Raw genomic sequence first — 14,178 nt, 5'->3', positions numbered from 1 at the left:
GGAAATATCCAGTTCCAATGTGCGTGTCGGCCAATAGAAAGCGCTGGTAAAAGAGTCAACGTTATCACGTTTTCTTTTCTTCTTTGCTTTTTCTTCTTTTGCCACTTTGAAAACATAAACATAGACCAACGGGAATATCCGCTATTCTAGTTGCTGCTTCTGTCTGTAACACAATACAATCATCATTCATCAAATCACTGAAACCAAAGCCACAAGCTGCGACATCAGAAGAATGGAAGACGGTGTTGACCACTTGGCTTTCGAGAGGAACAAGGCGCAGTTCGATGTTGAGGACATGAAAATCATTTGGGCCGGTTCTCGTCAAGACTTTGAGCTTTCGGATCGAATTTCTCGCCTTGTTGCCAGCGATCCGGTGAATTCTCCTCTTTCCTTCTTCAATTTTACAATCCCTTTTCTCAACTTTGTTGAAGTGATCTTAGTCTTATGTTTCTCTGAATCTGAATTTATCTATAAAAAAAAACATGATTTTTTACGTAGGCTCTGTTTGAATAAATTTATCAATAAACACTAATAGAAGAAGAAGAAAAAAAGTGAATTAACCTTCTCCAATAAGTTAAAAAAATGATTTTTTTACGTAGGGTCTGTCAGCAGGTAGTAAATGTTTCACAAATAACTGTTCTACACTTCAACTCTAGCATGTGAAGTAGCTCGCTTTCCGTTTCCTTCACCTTTTCTATTAGTTTGGTGATACATGAGGATTATTAGCTTCTTTGAAAATCTGAAACCTTGACTGGTTTGTTGACTATCATTTGTAGGCGTTCAGAAAGGATGATAGAACCACGCTTGATAGGAAGGAGTTGTTTAAAAACACCTTGAGAAAAGCAGCTTATGCATGGAAAAGGATCAACGAGCTCCGTCTTAATGGTGAGTTTTCTGTTGCTCTTGGTATACTTTGCATTTGTTTTCAGATCTTTTTTTTTCCTATGGACGCATTTAGTTGTCTATTACATTAATATTTATTGTTCTCTATTGTTCTTACAGAACAGGAAGCTTATAAGCTCAGATCTTTTGTGGATCAACCTGCATTTACGGATCTTCATTGGGTATAATTCAATTACTTGTCCTGATTGCATTCTTATCTTCCATGTCTTAACTTATCTATACAGAAGAAATATATTGATAACATAAAAAAAAATGGATGAATGTGTGTATGTGTGTGTTAGATCAAAGAAATATAATATTGAGCGGGTGTTTTCACTTTCCGTGGAATATATATATTTTGGGTAGCATTGCTTTGTGTACTAAATTTTAGTTGTTTATATTCTTTTGCAGGGAATGTTTGTGCCTGCTATCCAAGGACAAGGCACTGACGAACAGCAGCAGAAGTGGTTGCCTCTAGCTTATAGGATGCAAATAATTGGTTGCTATGCCCAAACTGAACTGGGTCATGGGTCCAATGTTCAAGGGCTAGAAACAACTGCAACGTTTGATCCCAAAACAGACGAATTTGTTATCCATAGCCCCACATTGACTTCCAGCAAAGTGAGTGAAATGGGTTATCACTCCTGTGAGCCTTTACTGGTCTTTTACTATTTTTAACCGTTTAAGATTCTACATCTTACAATGTTACCAAGTGCTTTAACAAGTAACATTTAGGGAAAAGAGTTGTACCTTTCTTATGCATTCACTGCTTCTACTTGTTATAAAATAATTTTGGATTTACATCATGCTTCTGACATTGATTTAAACAGTGGTGGCCTGGTGGATTGGGTAAAATATCCACCCATGCTGTTGCTTATGCCCGTCTAATTATTGGTGGTGAAGACCATGGAGTGCATGGTAATTGCCAAATTTAGTCATCGAAGTTTCTGGTGTTAGATTCAGAGGCAAATTAACTAATTATTTGTACAATTTGAAGGTTTCATCGTCCAGCTGCGGAGCTTGGATGATCACTTGCCTCTTCCAGGCATAACTATTGGTGATATTGGGATGAAATTTGGAAATGCAGCTTATAACACCATGGACAATGGAGTTCTAAGATTTGACCATGTACGAATTCCAAGGAATCAAATGTTAATGAGGTATTTCTATTTTACATATTGTCCCTTCTCTAGCCTCACCATAACGGATTTTATGGTTCTAATAATTCATAATACTCGAATGATCTGTGGGGGTAAAATGACAAAAAATTAGAGCACAGGGCAGCACATTAAAATTGGGTGAGGTGAATTCATAGGGGTAAACTCAATCTAACTCTAATAATAATAAAAACTGAACAAAAAAATCTTTAGTATCATTATCTTCAGTGAATTTATTAGTGAATTTTTAAAGTTATTTTCTCCATGAATTGAGAGCATTTTACTTTTAAGCAGAAACAAACTTCTAAATGCTCAAAAATAAAAAAAACCTTAACAATCAAATCTTGAAAGTGCAACATCTTTGTTTGCCATATTTCCTGTTAAATGTTTCCTTTCAGATTGTTTACATAGGTAACTAGATAGAAAAGATGGTTAAGAATAGCTAACTGCCATCAACAAAATAGAAACAGGAATAAAGGGTTGTGTTCATCCTGTGTTGAACTCATCAGTACTTTTTGAGGGTGAGGGAAAGAGGAGGATCTGTGACAAAATGAGCATATAGTATCATGACTTTTTATAATAATTTTTAAATGTCACGATGAGCTTGTTAGTTTTTCCCAATGGAAAATACTAGCTACTAACCCTTTGACACACTTTTTTTTTTCCAGCACTGCATTAATTGGGTGAATTTCATTTTAGCCCCACTAAAGAGAGTGGGCCTAGGCTTTTGGTGCGACTCACATGAAATTTATCCCATAATAGAGATAAAGAATGTGTTGAAGTGAATGTGTCAAAGGGAGTGTTTCTAGCATTGCTCTTTTGCCAATAGATTCATGGGGTAACTGCTCTGTTCTTTTAATCTACCAGGGTTTCACAGGTTACCAGAGAAGGAAAATATGTAAGCTCAAATGTTCCAAGACAATTAGTTTATGGTACTATGGTAAATGTGAGACAGAAAATCGTAGCTGATGCATCAGTTGCTTTGTCTCGAGCAGTTTGCATTGCTACAAGATATAGTGCTGTTAGAAGACAGTTTGGATCACATAATGGAGGTCTAGAAACACAGGTAATGGGAGGTGTGATAAGATTCCTCCTCATCTGGTGTATTAAATATAATTGTATGATGTTGAATTCTGTAATTAGATCTATTGACTGGTCAAAATAAAAAATGTGGTTTGAATTAGTTTCATTCTAAGTGTAGTGTGCTTATTGTGCGGTTTTGCTTTTCCATTTAGGTGATTGATTACAAAACACAGCAGGCTAGGCTCTTCCCTTTGCTGGCTTCTGCTTATGCTTTCAGATTTGTGGGTGGGTGGCTGAAATGGCTTTATATGGATGTGACGGAAAGATTGCAAGCTAATGATTTTTCAACATTGCCTGAGGCTCATGCATGCACTGCTGGATTGAAATCCTTGACTACTACAGCAACTGCTGTATGTTATTACTTCTGTTCATTTCTCTACTGATTGGTCTTAGATTTAGTTTAATTTAATTAATTATTTAGCTGCTTAAGATAGCATTTAAAATATGGTTTTTGCTATGGTTTCATCTGGGGGATTTTTTCAATCTTTATATTCTCTCCGTGTGTTGAAACTCATTTTCTCTCATTTCTTTGGTGTACGCCTTATACATTTCATTTTGTTGTTTGAAATATGTCATTATTATGAAGACATTGATGGGTGTGACTGAACATCAATGCTAAAACCTTTGCAATGAACTGGGTGCAGATTTTAGAGTGCATTTGCATTAAGTTTTGAAAAGAGAGCTTGTTTTCCTTAAAACTATATTTTTAGTTAAAAGTACTAGAATTTTTTTTAAAAAAAAAATCTAATTGTTGTAAAAAAAACATTTTTTTAATTTTTAAAAAGTGCTTTATAAAAACACAAACAAACAGGTCATCACAATTGTGATTCTTCAAGCATTACAATCCTGCATCCTGCTAGTTGTCAGTTTAAAATGAAAAATAACACTAGAGCAGCACGTTAAGGTTTACATATTTTGCAAGCACAATTATACATCATATTTATTTTAAATTTCTGGCTTCAGATCGAAAAAAGAGCTTAAAATTCCTGAATTGCAGTACTGTAATATATTGCCATGGGGATAATTGACTGGATGAGTAATCCTTGCATTTAAATGGATGAAGTGTTTCTGCTGTCGTTGTGCTATTATCCTTTGTAACTCTGAATTTTGATGTTCAATTAAGTTTAAATTAACTTCAATTTCCAGGATGGAATTGAAGAATGCCGTAAACTATGTGGTGGTCATGGTTACCTTTGTAGCAGTGGTCTCCCTGAGTTATTTGCTGTTTATGTTCCTGCCTGCACGTATGAAGGAGACAATGTTGTGCTTCTGTTACAGGTTTGTTAAAAGATAAAAATCTTATACAATCATTTTGTTAATCATTATTTAATTAAGTCTTTACTAAGTCCTTCCACAGCTGTTAACAGGATTTAATGTGCAGCATGACAACTAACCTACCTTTTTTTGTTCAGAGCTAGATTTTTGCTGGTATTTGACATGCTTTCATACATTTTTTTAAAACACCTACTTTTTGGGGTAAAGCCCTCATGCTTGTTGGTTTTGGAAGCTTTAAAATACGAAGTGGTACTTTTTTTATTCTCAAACAAAAAAAAAAAAAAAGATTTTGGAATTGTCAAATTTGTAGCATGTTAGAAAAGTAAGAATGTTCTAAAAGGATGAAATACTTGAAAATTCTGATTCTTAATTTTCATATCCACCTCTATGTGGCTGTGTCTTAACGTCATGCATAACATACGTCTACTCATGTTCTTTCTACATTTTATGTGTCTCATATTACATCCCTGTGAATTCTGCTTTAGGAGGCCTTTTTTAGGAATAATTAGGTTGTTTTGACAACTTAGAGAAAAACTGATGTAGGTGGCAAGGCATCTCATGAAGACTGTTTCTCAGCTGGGCTCTGGAAATAAGCCCGTTGGTACTACAGCTTATATGGCTCGAGTGGAACAACTGATGCAATATCACTCTGATGTTGAAAAGGGTATAGTGAAATTGGAGACTATGCCAACTCTAACCACATAAGTTTCACGATATCCAAATCAAATATGGTGTCAGTTAATACTGCTAGTACTAACCATGCCTGTGTCCTTTATGAGTTGTAATACTATACTTGTTTTTATTCCCTGCAGCTGAGGATTGGTTGAAGCCTAATGTAGTGTTGGAAGCATTTGAAGCTAGGGCTTCTAGGATGTCAGTTGCTTGTGCTCAAAATCTTAGCAAGTTTGCTAACCCTGAAGAGGGTAAATGCTTCAATCTTCTTTAGGTCACAAGCTATATGCAATTGTCCTTTGTGGTTGATTTTGTTTACTTGGCATGTGATGGTGGAGAGCGGAGGTGGGGAGTGGTTTGTGTTGACTGATCTATATGATGTTTTTGTTAGAAATCACCTGACTACAGATATGATGCTGGTTTCTTACATGTTAGAAGAATAGATTGAAGATGCAGTTTTATTTTAAATTGCATCTTTTTTGTTCATTTTGTTTGTATAGATGATAGGCGAATCTAGAAGTTATACCAACACTGATAATAAAATGACACATTTTAAACTTACAAGCTATTTTAAAGGCTAAAAAATTTTTAAAAAATGAAGTTGTTATCATAAAAAATATACATAGATCACCTCAAGATGTAAAAAATTCATATAACTGAATGTTGATTTATTATTGTAATTTGTGTAACATGGTTGGATATTATTTTGAAATTTGCTAATGGCTTTTCTGGCAGCAGGTTTTCAAGAACTAGCTGCTGATTTAGTTGATGCCGCGGTTGCTCATTGCCAGTTAATTGTTGTTTCCAAGTGAGCTTCTTCCATATTTTACATGTTGGTTGTTTTCTTATAAATTTCATTATTAATTGCTTATCTAGATTTACTATAATATTGCATTGTCCCAGGAAAGAGTGAGTTGAATATATCCTAGAGATACACATAAATAATAAGATAATAGTAGTCCGCCTTCCTCCAATATTTTTTTATGTTAATGTTTATACTGGAAATATAGTGTGATGGACTTTCTTTCAGGTGAAGAGACTGAAAGGAGTCCAAACAAAATATACAACTTTTTGTTATTTTAAAAGATTAGAATTCTTTACTTGAAACTAGGATTTGCTTGAATATTCTACACTTAAGTTGATCAAACTCTTTGTTTTTTAGATTTATTGAGAAGTTGCAGCAAGATATACCTGGAAAGGGAGTGAAAAAGCAATTAGAAGTTCTTTGCAGCATTTATGCTTTGTTTCTACTTCATAAACATCTGGGTGATTTTCTTTCCACTGGCTGCATTAACCCAAAACAAGGATCACTTGCAAGTGAGCAGCTGAGAAACTTATATTCACAGGTTTGTCCTAAACGATTCCAAGTCAATAGCATCTTCTGGTGTTTATATTTTAGTCCATTAATATGAAGGCTAATGATTTTATGTGTGGTTAGGTCCGTCCTAATGCAATTGCGCTTGTTGATGCATTTAACTACACTGATCACTACCTTGGTTCAATTCTTGGACGCTACGATGGAAATGTGTATCCGAAGTTGTACGAGGAGGCATGGAAGGATCCTTTGAATGATTCAGTTGTTCCTGATGGCTTTAAAGAGTATATTCAACCGATGCTTAAGCAACAACTACGTAATGCTAGGCTCTAGTTCATTTTGTGGCTATGATGCTCTCTTTGCATCCAAGAAACTTATCCACTATTCTAATGCAAGTATGCAACTGTTAATAAAGTTGTGTGGAACGATAAATAAAATTGCTTGAGTACATACGAATGGGAATTTGTTACCCAGCTAATTTCCATCGCAATTAGGTGTATCTGGAACCGGAAAAACTCATTTATTTATTACATTAACGATCCTTGATGTCTAATTTCGTGTCTATCCTTTTTCTTGCGACGTGCATTTCTAGGCATTACTAATCTTTAATGTGGATTTTCTTCACACTAACTCTTATTTCCAATTTTCCAACATGCTGCTATGAAAATTCCGTGACTTCTAGTTTTAAGATTATTTTATTGAAATTACTAGTTTAAGTGGAAAAAAAAAAAACTGCTAATACATTGATGAACTACGCTTAAATATCCAAAATCTGATCAGTTGTCCTCATCAATGATTATTAATGCATTTTTATTTATTTATTTACATACTTTACCTCAAAAAACAATTTTCTGTATAAAAAAAACATCTCTCTCATTTAATCTGATCAAGTTCTTTTTTATATATAAACTTTCTGTTTTTATTTTGTGACTTTTTAGATGTTTCTGAGCAGACAACAAGAAAGGTTGTTATAGTGGCTCCGCATAATAAAATTTGACCATACCCAATCACTGGTCACCCGTCATATCAACGCCTGTAGAAGAACAATTATATCTAATTAGGATAGAGATGTTGCGATGTAGGGGAATGACTAAATGGGGCAACCCCCAACAAATAATCCACCTAGCCAACTAATTTGGGTAATGTCATAACTAATTCAAACAAAAATAATACATTGTAGGAATACTTTTGTCAGAACATGATAATTATATTAAATGTTAAGTTTTTATACTTACATTATTTAATGACTATTTTAAAAATCCATAAGAAAATAAATTTTTAAAAAAAATATAAAATTAACTAATTTAATTGTTGAATTAATTTTTTTATAAAGTATATCAAATTTATAAAATTTCACATAAAGTAAAAATTAATTATTACTTTATCACACTACTTTCTTTGGACAAGTTACATATTATTTAAAATATAAGTAAAAATGTTTGAATTTAATTTCTATATAATATTAATGTAGAGAAATTTGCATAACTAATTAATAAAAAATCGTTATTGATATAATTTTTATGAAAATTTGTGATGAAAAAATCATTGACGTAATTATCATACACAAACAAGTTAAAAATCACTTTTAATTAAAAAAGCGCTTTTTGTAATAATAACCAAGCATCAAACATTTCTGCTTATATAAAATTCACTTAAAAATAAGTCACTTTTTTATAGGTATTTTTTTAATCTTAAACAAACTGATCCTTTCTTTCTATTTTAAGATAATTATCAGTTTAGCTTGTTTTAAATAATTATCATTTAAAAATTCAAAAATTTAATATTTTTTTTTCAATTTCATTTTTGGGTTCTAAAAAAATCATTTTTGGATATTAAGTAAAATAAGAAAGAACATTAACAAAAAATTCAATTAAATATAATATTTTAAAATTATAAATATTAATTGTTTTATTAATTTTATAATTTAAACTTAAATGATAATCATTTGAAAAAAGATACTTAATTTTTTTCATTAAATACTTAAAATATGTTTGTTTTAATTTAGTGATGATTTAGTTATATATTTGTCCCTCATAAAAATCAGATAAATGGGCAAAAAAATGGATAATAATAATAATACTTGTTCAAATAAAATGACATGAAAAAAATAAATTTTTTAAAATAATTTAAACGATAGAAAATATTTTATTTTGAGATTCACGTAATTTATTTAATAATAATAAAATGGAAATTTTAAAGAATATACTGTTATTTTATTTTCCGCCCATATCTTCTTCCCTTGACGTGTGGAATTTTAAAGAATATACTATTATTTTATTATCGACTAATTATTAATTTACTTTTATGTATTTTGTATTTTAAATTCTGGTAAAATATAATAATAATAATAATAATGTAAATTGTATTAAGATAATTAATATAAAAAAGATATTTTAATAAATTTTATATTATTATTCTCGTGCGTTATGTTGTTTATTGTTAATCAAACAATTTACATAATAAAAAAATTGTCTTATAACTCAAATATTTATTTTGTATTATTCTCTTTATCATGTACCGTATTGCTTAACAATTACAACCTATAATTTGACACAAACAATGTTAAGTCAACAATATGAAAGGCATAAAAAAAAAAAAGTTCTAGCTGTTGCAAAATGGCAATCGGAAAATATGAATCAGTAAGGACCACGATTGCGGCCCCTGACTGAACCTTCACCTGTTCATTCAAATTGATTCAAATATGAAACAAACAAGTTATTTTACTCGGAAGAGAGACTTTATTTATGAAGAAAAACAAAGATAGGAAAAAAGTATTATGTTCAATTGGTGTTATTATATTTTTGTGTGATAGTGGCAGTGAAGTTTGAATTTTAAATTTTTACTCTCTGGTTTATTTTAGTGAGTTTTAGATGTTATTTTGGAAACTATTTTTTTTTTGTCAAATTATTTTTAAAATTAATATATTATATTTCTATTAATTTGTTTAACGTGTTATAGATGCAAAATATTCATGGATAGATGTTGCTTACGTATCACAAAATTTCTTAATCTTATTTGAACTTGTCTTCCGTCCAGGTAAACAACAATTAGGCAATTATTTGGGGATACATATACAATTTTAGTATCTTATATAGGCCCACCAATTTATGTTCTTGCCAAAAAAAAAAAGAAGTCATTCTCTTGTGACAAAAACACACGCGAAACTGAAGATGAATAAAAATAACCTTAGCTGTCTGTATTTTTTCCCTTTCTCATTATTTTTTTGTTCTCCACTTTTAATTATTGGGGATTAATTGAAGACACTGACATGCACCGTGCGACAAATAATCTTTGACGTAAACATAAAAATACAAAGAGATTCCACTTTATAGTCCAAGTCACACGATGCATTAATATTGCCGTTCTCTTCAATTTTGCCTTTTGTGTAAATTAATTTATAAGACAAACAGTTTAGTAATTTGTAAATTAATTAATCTTCTAAAAAATTGTAAATTAATAAATTATACAAATCACAGGCCTTTCAACAATCAACATTAAAAGTTATCCGAGCTACTTCTACTCAAAGCACGATGTCTATATCTGTTAATGTCTGTTAATCTACTTTTTTTTTTCGGTGACTGTTAATCTACTATCTGTTTATTATATATTTATATCACATACTATTTTTAAATTTATTTATAAATTAAATCATCAACGTGTTATTTCCTTTTTTGAAGTATTTAATATATATATAATCTTACTGTTTATTTATCCTTTCCTAAATAGTATGTGTTATAATTTTACGAGTGAAAAACAAATTAAATATTATATAAAAAAAGGTGTTTTAAAAGATACAAATATATTTATTCTTTTCAATTTTATTTAAGTTTTTCATATAATTTTTTATGTTTTAAAAGTAATAGACAAAAAAACTTGGGTCATTTCATTAGTCTATTTTTTTTAAAAATAAAACAAATAATTCATTGATCTCATATTTTATTGCTTAATTTTAAGTAAATAATAAGCTATTTAAAAATGCGACCGACTGGTAACTAACTAATTGAAAATCCTACTCAATACCATTATGAACGTAAACTTTTTTGTGAGTATCTCACACAAAAGCATTTCAAGGTCGAGTATTTTTCTGGGAGGTTTTAAAAACTTCTTACACTAAATTTTTGTTAGATTAATATTTATATAATAATGTTAAAGTGTTTTATATGATTAGTAAATATTTAAATTAATTTATTATATATTTTAATAAAAATACATTTAAATTACTTAATTATCCTAACTAAATTTGTTATTTAGTGCATTGATCATTTTAAATATATTTATTTTATTAATCATTTTAGTACTAAACTAACTATGGTAAATTAAACGAGAAATATTTATGACACTATAATTAAATATATGATCTCTATTTAAACATTCTCTTTCACTCTTTCTTTAGTCTTAATAAAATTATAAACTTTATAAAGTTTATAAAATTAATAATTTTATATATACAACATAGTAATAGAATAATAAAATTATTTATCATTTCATATTTTAAAATAAAAAAATAATCTAAACAAAAGTTAAAATTCTTTTTAGGTTTTTATACTTAATACATTTTCATACACTTTTATAAATATTTTAAATAAAATTAAAAATGTATATGAGACTCTAAATATATTTTTCTGCTTCAATACTCTCTCAATCTTTATACTATTTTGGAGAATTGATTAACTACAAATAGTTGTCTTTCTAAAAATATTTAATTTTATAAATAAATGCATTTCAAACATATATCAAAAGGAAAATAATATTAAACACCTATAACATATTTTGTTAATTATTATCTATTATTTAAGATTTTTAACTAATACTCATGGTATGATATCACATTTTCTAATACTTAAATTTATATCATATTATTCATATTCAAAACTTATATGATGTTACTGATGTGTAAGGATTTTCGTTTGGTACAGAAAATAACAAAAAGAGAAAAGAGATGGGAGAAGGAGGATTGGTAGGGAAATAAAGGAAAAGGAAAAGGAAAATGCCAACATTGGAACTGTTTATCTCTTTAAAAATCTCCACTGTTTCTCACACACCAAACACATAATGGAAGAGGAAGATAACCAAGTCCATAACTTGACAGAAGAGAAGAAAAAAAGTGAAAACGAAGAAGTGAGTGTTGAGAGTAACGATAAGAAGAAGAAGAAGAGAAGCAGTGATGGGAAGCACCCAACGTATCGCGGTGTGCGCATGCGTAAGTGGGGGAAATGGGTATCAGAAATAAGAGAGCCCAAAAAAAAGTCCAGAATCTGGCTCGGCTCTTTTTCCACGCCAGAAATGGCGGCTCGAGCCCATGATGTCGCGGCTCTCACTATCAAAGGCACTTCTGCGTTCCTTAATTTCCCCGAATTAGCCTCACACCTTCCGCGCCCACTCACCACTTCCCCTAAGGACATCCAAGCCGCCGCCGCCAAAGCTGCTGCACTCAACTTTGAGGCCCAAGTCGAAGCCCAGGCCCAGGCCCAGCTGAGCATACCAAGTTCCTCCTCTGAGGTTGAGTTCCCTGATCTTTTACTGGACTCAAGTCACAGTGCAGGTGAGTTTGATTACTCGGCGCCGTGGCTAGTAGCCGAAGCTGAACATCTAGACTTGGCTTTTCGGCTCGATGACCCTCCTTTCCCTGCTTGGGGGTCTTACTAAGTTTCGTAAAAATAACCTATATTCCATGTAAATGCTACTTGTCACTTTGTTTACAGATATATTTATACTTTTTTTTGTATATAACAAATAATAATTTACTCTATTAACAACATAAATTAATTATTCATCAGAGTTAGAATTAATAAATACTTTATATCAATAATATAAGTTGTTATTTTTCTATTATTATATAGTAATAAATTGTTAACAGTAAATTATTATTATTGTTAGTTTAATAGTAGATAATTATTATTGTTAGTTTAACAGTTAATAATTTCTTAATTTTAATTTTTGTAATTATCATTTATCATTGGGTTATAATCTTCATCTATTTGTGGAGTAGGCTCCTTCATTGAATAAATTAGATTTATTCATCTCTCTGTATTATTATATAATATAGTATGTTGATAAAAAAACATTATAGATCATTTTAACAAAAAGTTCCAGTTAAATTTTATACTTTTGTTTTCACTCGCTACTGGCTAGAAGGCATATGGTATGCCACCAATTAATGTTTGCGCACTTTAGTACTTCTTTTATCACAAAAATTGATTTTTTGAACAATAATTGAATGAAGAAGTTAATTTTTTTTACGATTTTCTCTATTTACTAATTTAAATATTACTACTAATGTTATATTTTCATTGATTAAATAAGGATTTATTACATGTCCTTGAATTTTTTTATGCAGACATGATTAACAAACAATACGTGTTTTTTTATCATTCTAATATTATGATTGTTAATATCATAATGCTTACAAAATTTCAAAATCCTTTTAATATTAATATAATTCTTTAATTATACTTTTAATTTTAAATATTAAAAAATACGATTTCGCATATACTCAAAAAGCTTTTTGAAATCAATTGTCGTGAAAATAGTTATATTTAAAAAATACTAAGTTGAATGCATCGTTCCATATTTGTGTCCTCGTTATATATCCATGACAAATTGCGAGCTTAACTTTATTGAGAAAGATTATAGAGACAGTTTTAACGAGAAAGGTTATGGGGACGTCCATATTTTGTTTTACATGGCAGTGGCAGTAGTTAACCGCTGCAATGTAGCCACCTGTCATGTTCGTACTCTTCATCCCAAACTTGACAACTCTAGGAGAAAAGTTAGTCCCATCATTATCATTCATTATACATTTTTGTTCCTAACCAAGGGCTGCATAAACGTGAATCACACATGCTTTTATTCTTGTCACCCATTCTAGTATGACTAATACTGTAGATATTCTGCAATATTTTATCATTTTTGTCACGACTCTGGACAATATTCCGTTTGGACAAGAAAAAAAACAAAACTGAAGAGGATTATAAAGAATTATACAAACTTGTTTCATTTGATAGAGTAAAAGTGTTAAGAAAATATTTGATAAATGCATGAAACTCACTTTATAAATCTTTACTCAAAATTGCAAAGAAATGCAAAAAAAACAATACATTCTTATGATCTAAAAGTCAATTTTTTCTTCTCATATCAAACAAAGAAAAAGATATTGTTCTTTTGTGTTTTTTTCCTCCCACTTTTATTCCTTCTAAACATATTGTAAGTTAATATGTTCAAAAACGATTTCAACATTTTGAAGATTTTCTCAACAATAATCTCAATTTCAGCAATGCAGTTTGACTTTGCATTATCAATTATAGCAGTTTATCGCTCATGTTGCATTGTCATAGCTCTTTGCCCACAGGTAGAAGTTGTCGATGGTAATCGTTTAGCTCAAAATGGACCTGTCTCATCCTCCCTAAAGCCCACTACACATGCATGTTTGGTATATCGTGTACGATACACAATGAAGATCAAAATTCATATAAGTTTAATTAGCATATAAAAAAATGCACGGATTTCAATTCAGGTCACAAGGGAAAACAAGTTTTCATTGGGTACTTGCGTACTTGAAACATGTAAACAATTTCTGTTGTGAATTTATGTATAATATAAATAAGTTTTCGTCAAATCTTCAAAGCATGTATTCTTTGTGATTTTTCATATTTACTTTCTACTTTCAATGCATTCTTTATTATACTTCGATGCTTTAACTTCTTTCATGGCTTGATCAACCATGATTTTATGGATTGTTTTGTGTTAGAAAACATGATTTAATCCAGATCTAAAGTAGAATGATTAACGAACCTG

The 14,178-nt window shown here is 30.3% G+C and overlaps 2 protein-coding genes across 4 annotated transcripts; both read left to right on the top strand.

The window, feature by feature from the left end:
• Positions 1-36: 36 nt before the first annotated feature.
• On the top strand, positions 37-6,937 carry LOC114376396 (peroxisomal acyl-coenzyme A oxidase 1-like). 3 transcript variants are annotated; one of them, XR_003658945.1, is made up of 15 exons: positions 37-373; positions 777-885; positions 1,003-1,064; positions 1,294-1,503; positions 1,713-1,800; positions 1,880-2,042; positions 2,907-3,105; positions 3,275-3,472; positions 4,269-4,400; positions 4,941-5,061; positions 5,210-5,320; positions 5,805-5,877; positions 6,232-6,415; positions 6,508-6,803; positions 6,840-6,937. XR_003658945.1 is itself a non-coding variant. In XM_028334487.1 (14 exons), the coding sequence occupies exons 1-14, from the start codon at positions 233-235 to the stop codon at positions 6,715-6,717; spliced, it is 2,001 nt and encodes a 666-aa protein (XP_028190288.1). In that variant the 5' UTR covers positions 37-232; the 3' UTR covers positions 6,718-6,937. The 3 variants fall into 3 exon arrangements, 2 of the variants coding, with proteins under 2 accessions (XP_028190288.1, XP_028190289.1); XM_028334487.1 differs by having other exon boundaries at positions 6,508-6,937; XM_028334488.1 differs by having other exon boundaries at positions 39-373; positions 5,808-5,877; positions 6,508-6,937.
• A 4,397-nt stretch (positions 6,938-11,334) lies between these two features.
• Positions 11,335-12,133, top strand: LOC114373764 (dehydration-responsive element-binding protein 3-like). Its single transcript, XM_028331300.1, has one exon. The coding sequence runs from the start codon at positions 11,437-11,439 to the stop codon at positions 12,028-12,030; it is 594 nt and encodes a 197-aa protein (XP_028187101.1). The 5' UTR covers positions 11,335-11,436; the 3' UTR covers positions 12,031-12,133.
• Positions 12,134-14,178: the final 2,045 nt, after the last annotated feature.

This window comes from Glycine soja, chromosome 11 (assembly GCF_004193775.1).
Source record: "Glycine soja cultivar W05 chromosome 11, ASM419377v2, whole genome shotgun sequence".
Classification (NCBI taxonomy): domain Eukaryota; kingdom Viridiplantae; phylum Streptophyta; class Magnoliopsida; order Fabales; family Fabaceae; genus Glycine; species Glycine soja.
This window is presented reverse-complemented; position numbering and strand designations above follow the sequence as displayed.

Coding starts and splice junctions, on each gene's coding strand:
- LOC114376396 (XM_028334487.1), top strand. CDS start 233: ATGGAAGACGGTGTTGACCACTTGGCTTTCGAGAGGAACAAGGCGCAG. Junction 374..776: donor GCCTTGTTGCCAGCGATCCG/GTGAATTCTCCT, acceptor TATCATTTGTAG/GCGTTCAGAAAGGATGATAG. Junction 5,321..5,804: donor GTTTGCTAACCCTGAAGAGG/GTAAATGCTTCA, acceptor CTTTTCTGGCAG/CAGGTTTTCAAGAACTAGCT.
- LOC114373764 (XM_028331300.1), top strand. CDS start 11,437: ATGGAAGAGGAAGATAACCAAGTCCATAACTTGACAGAAGAGAAGAAA.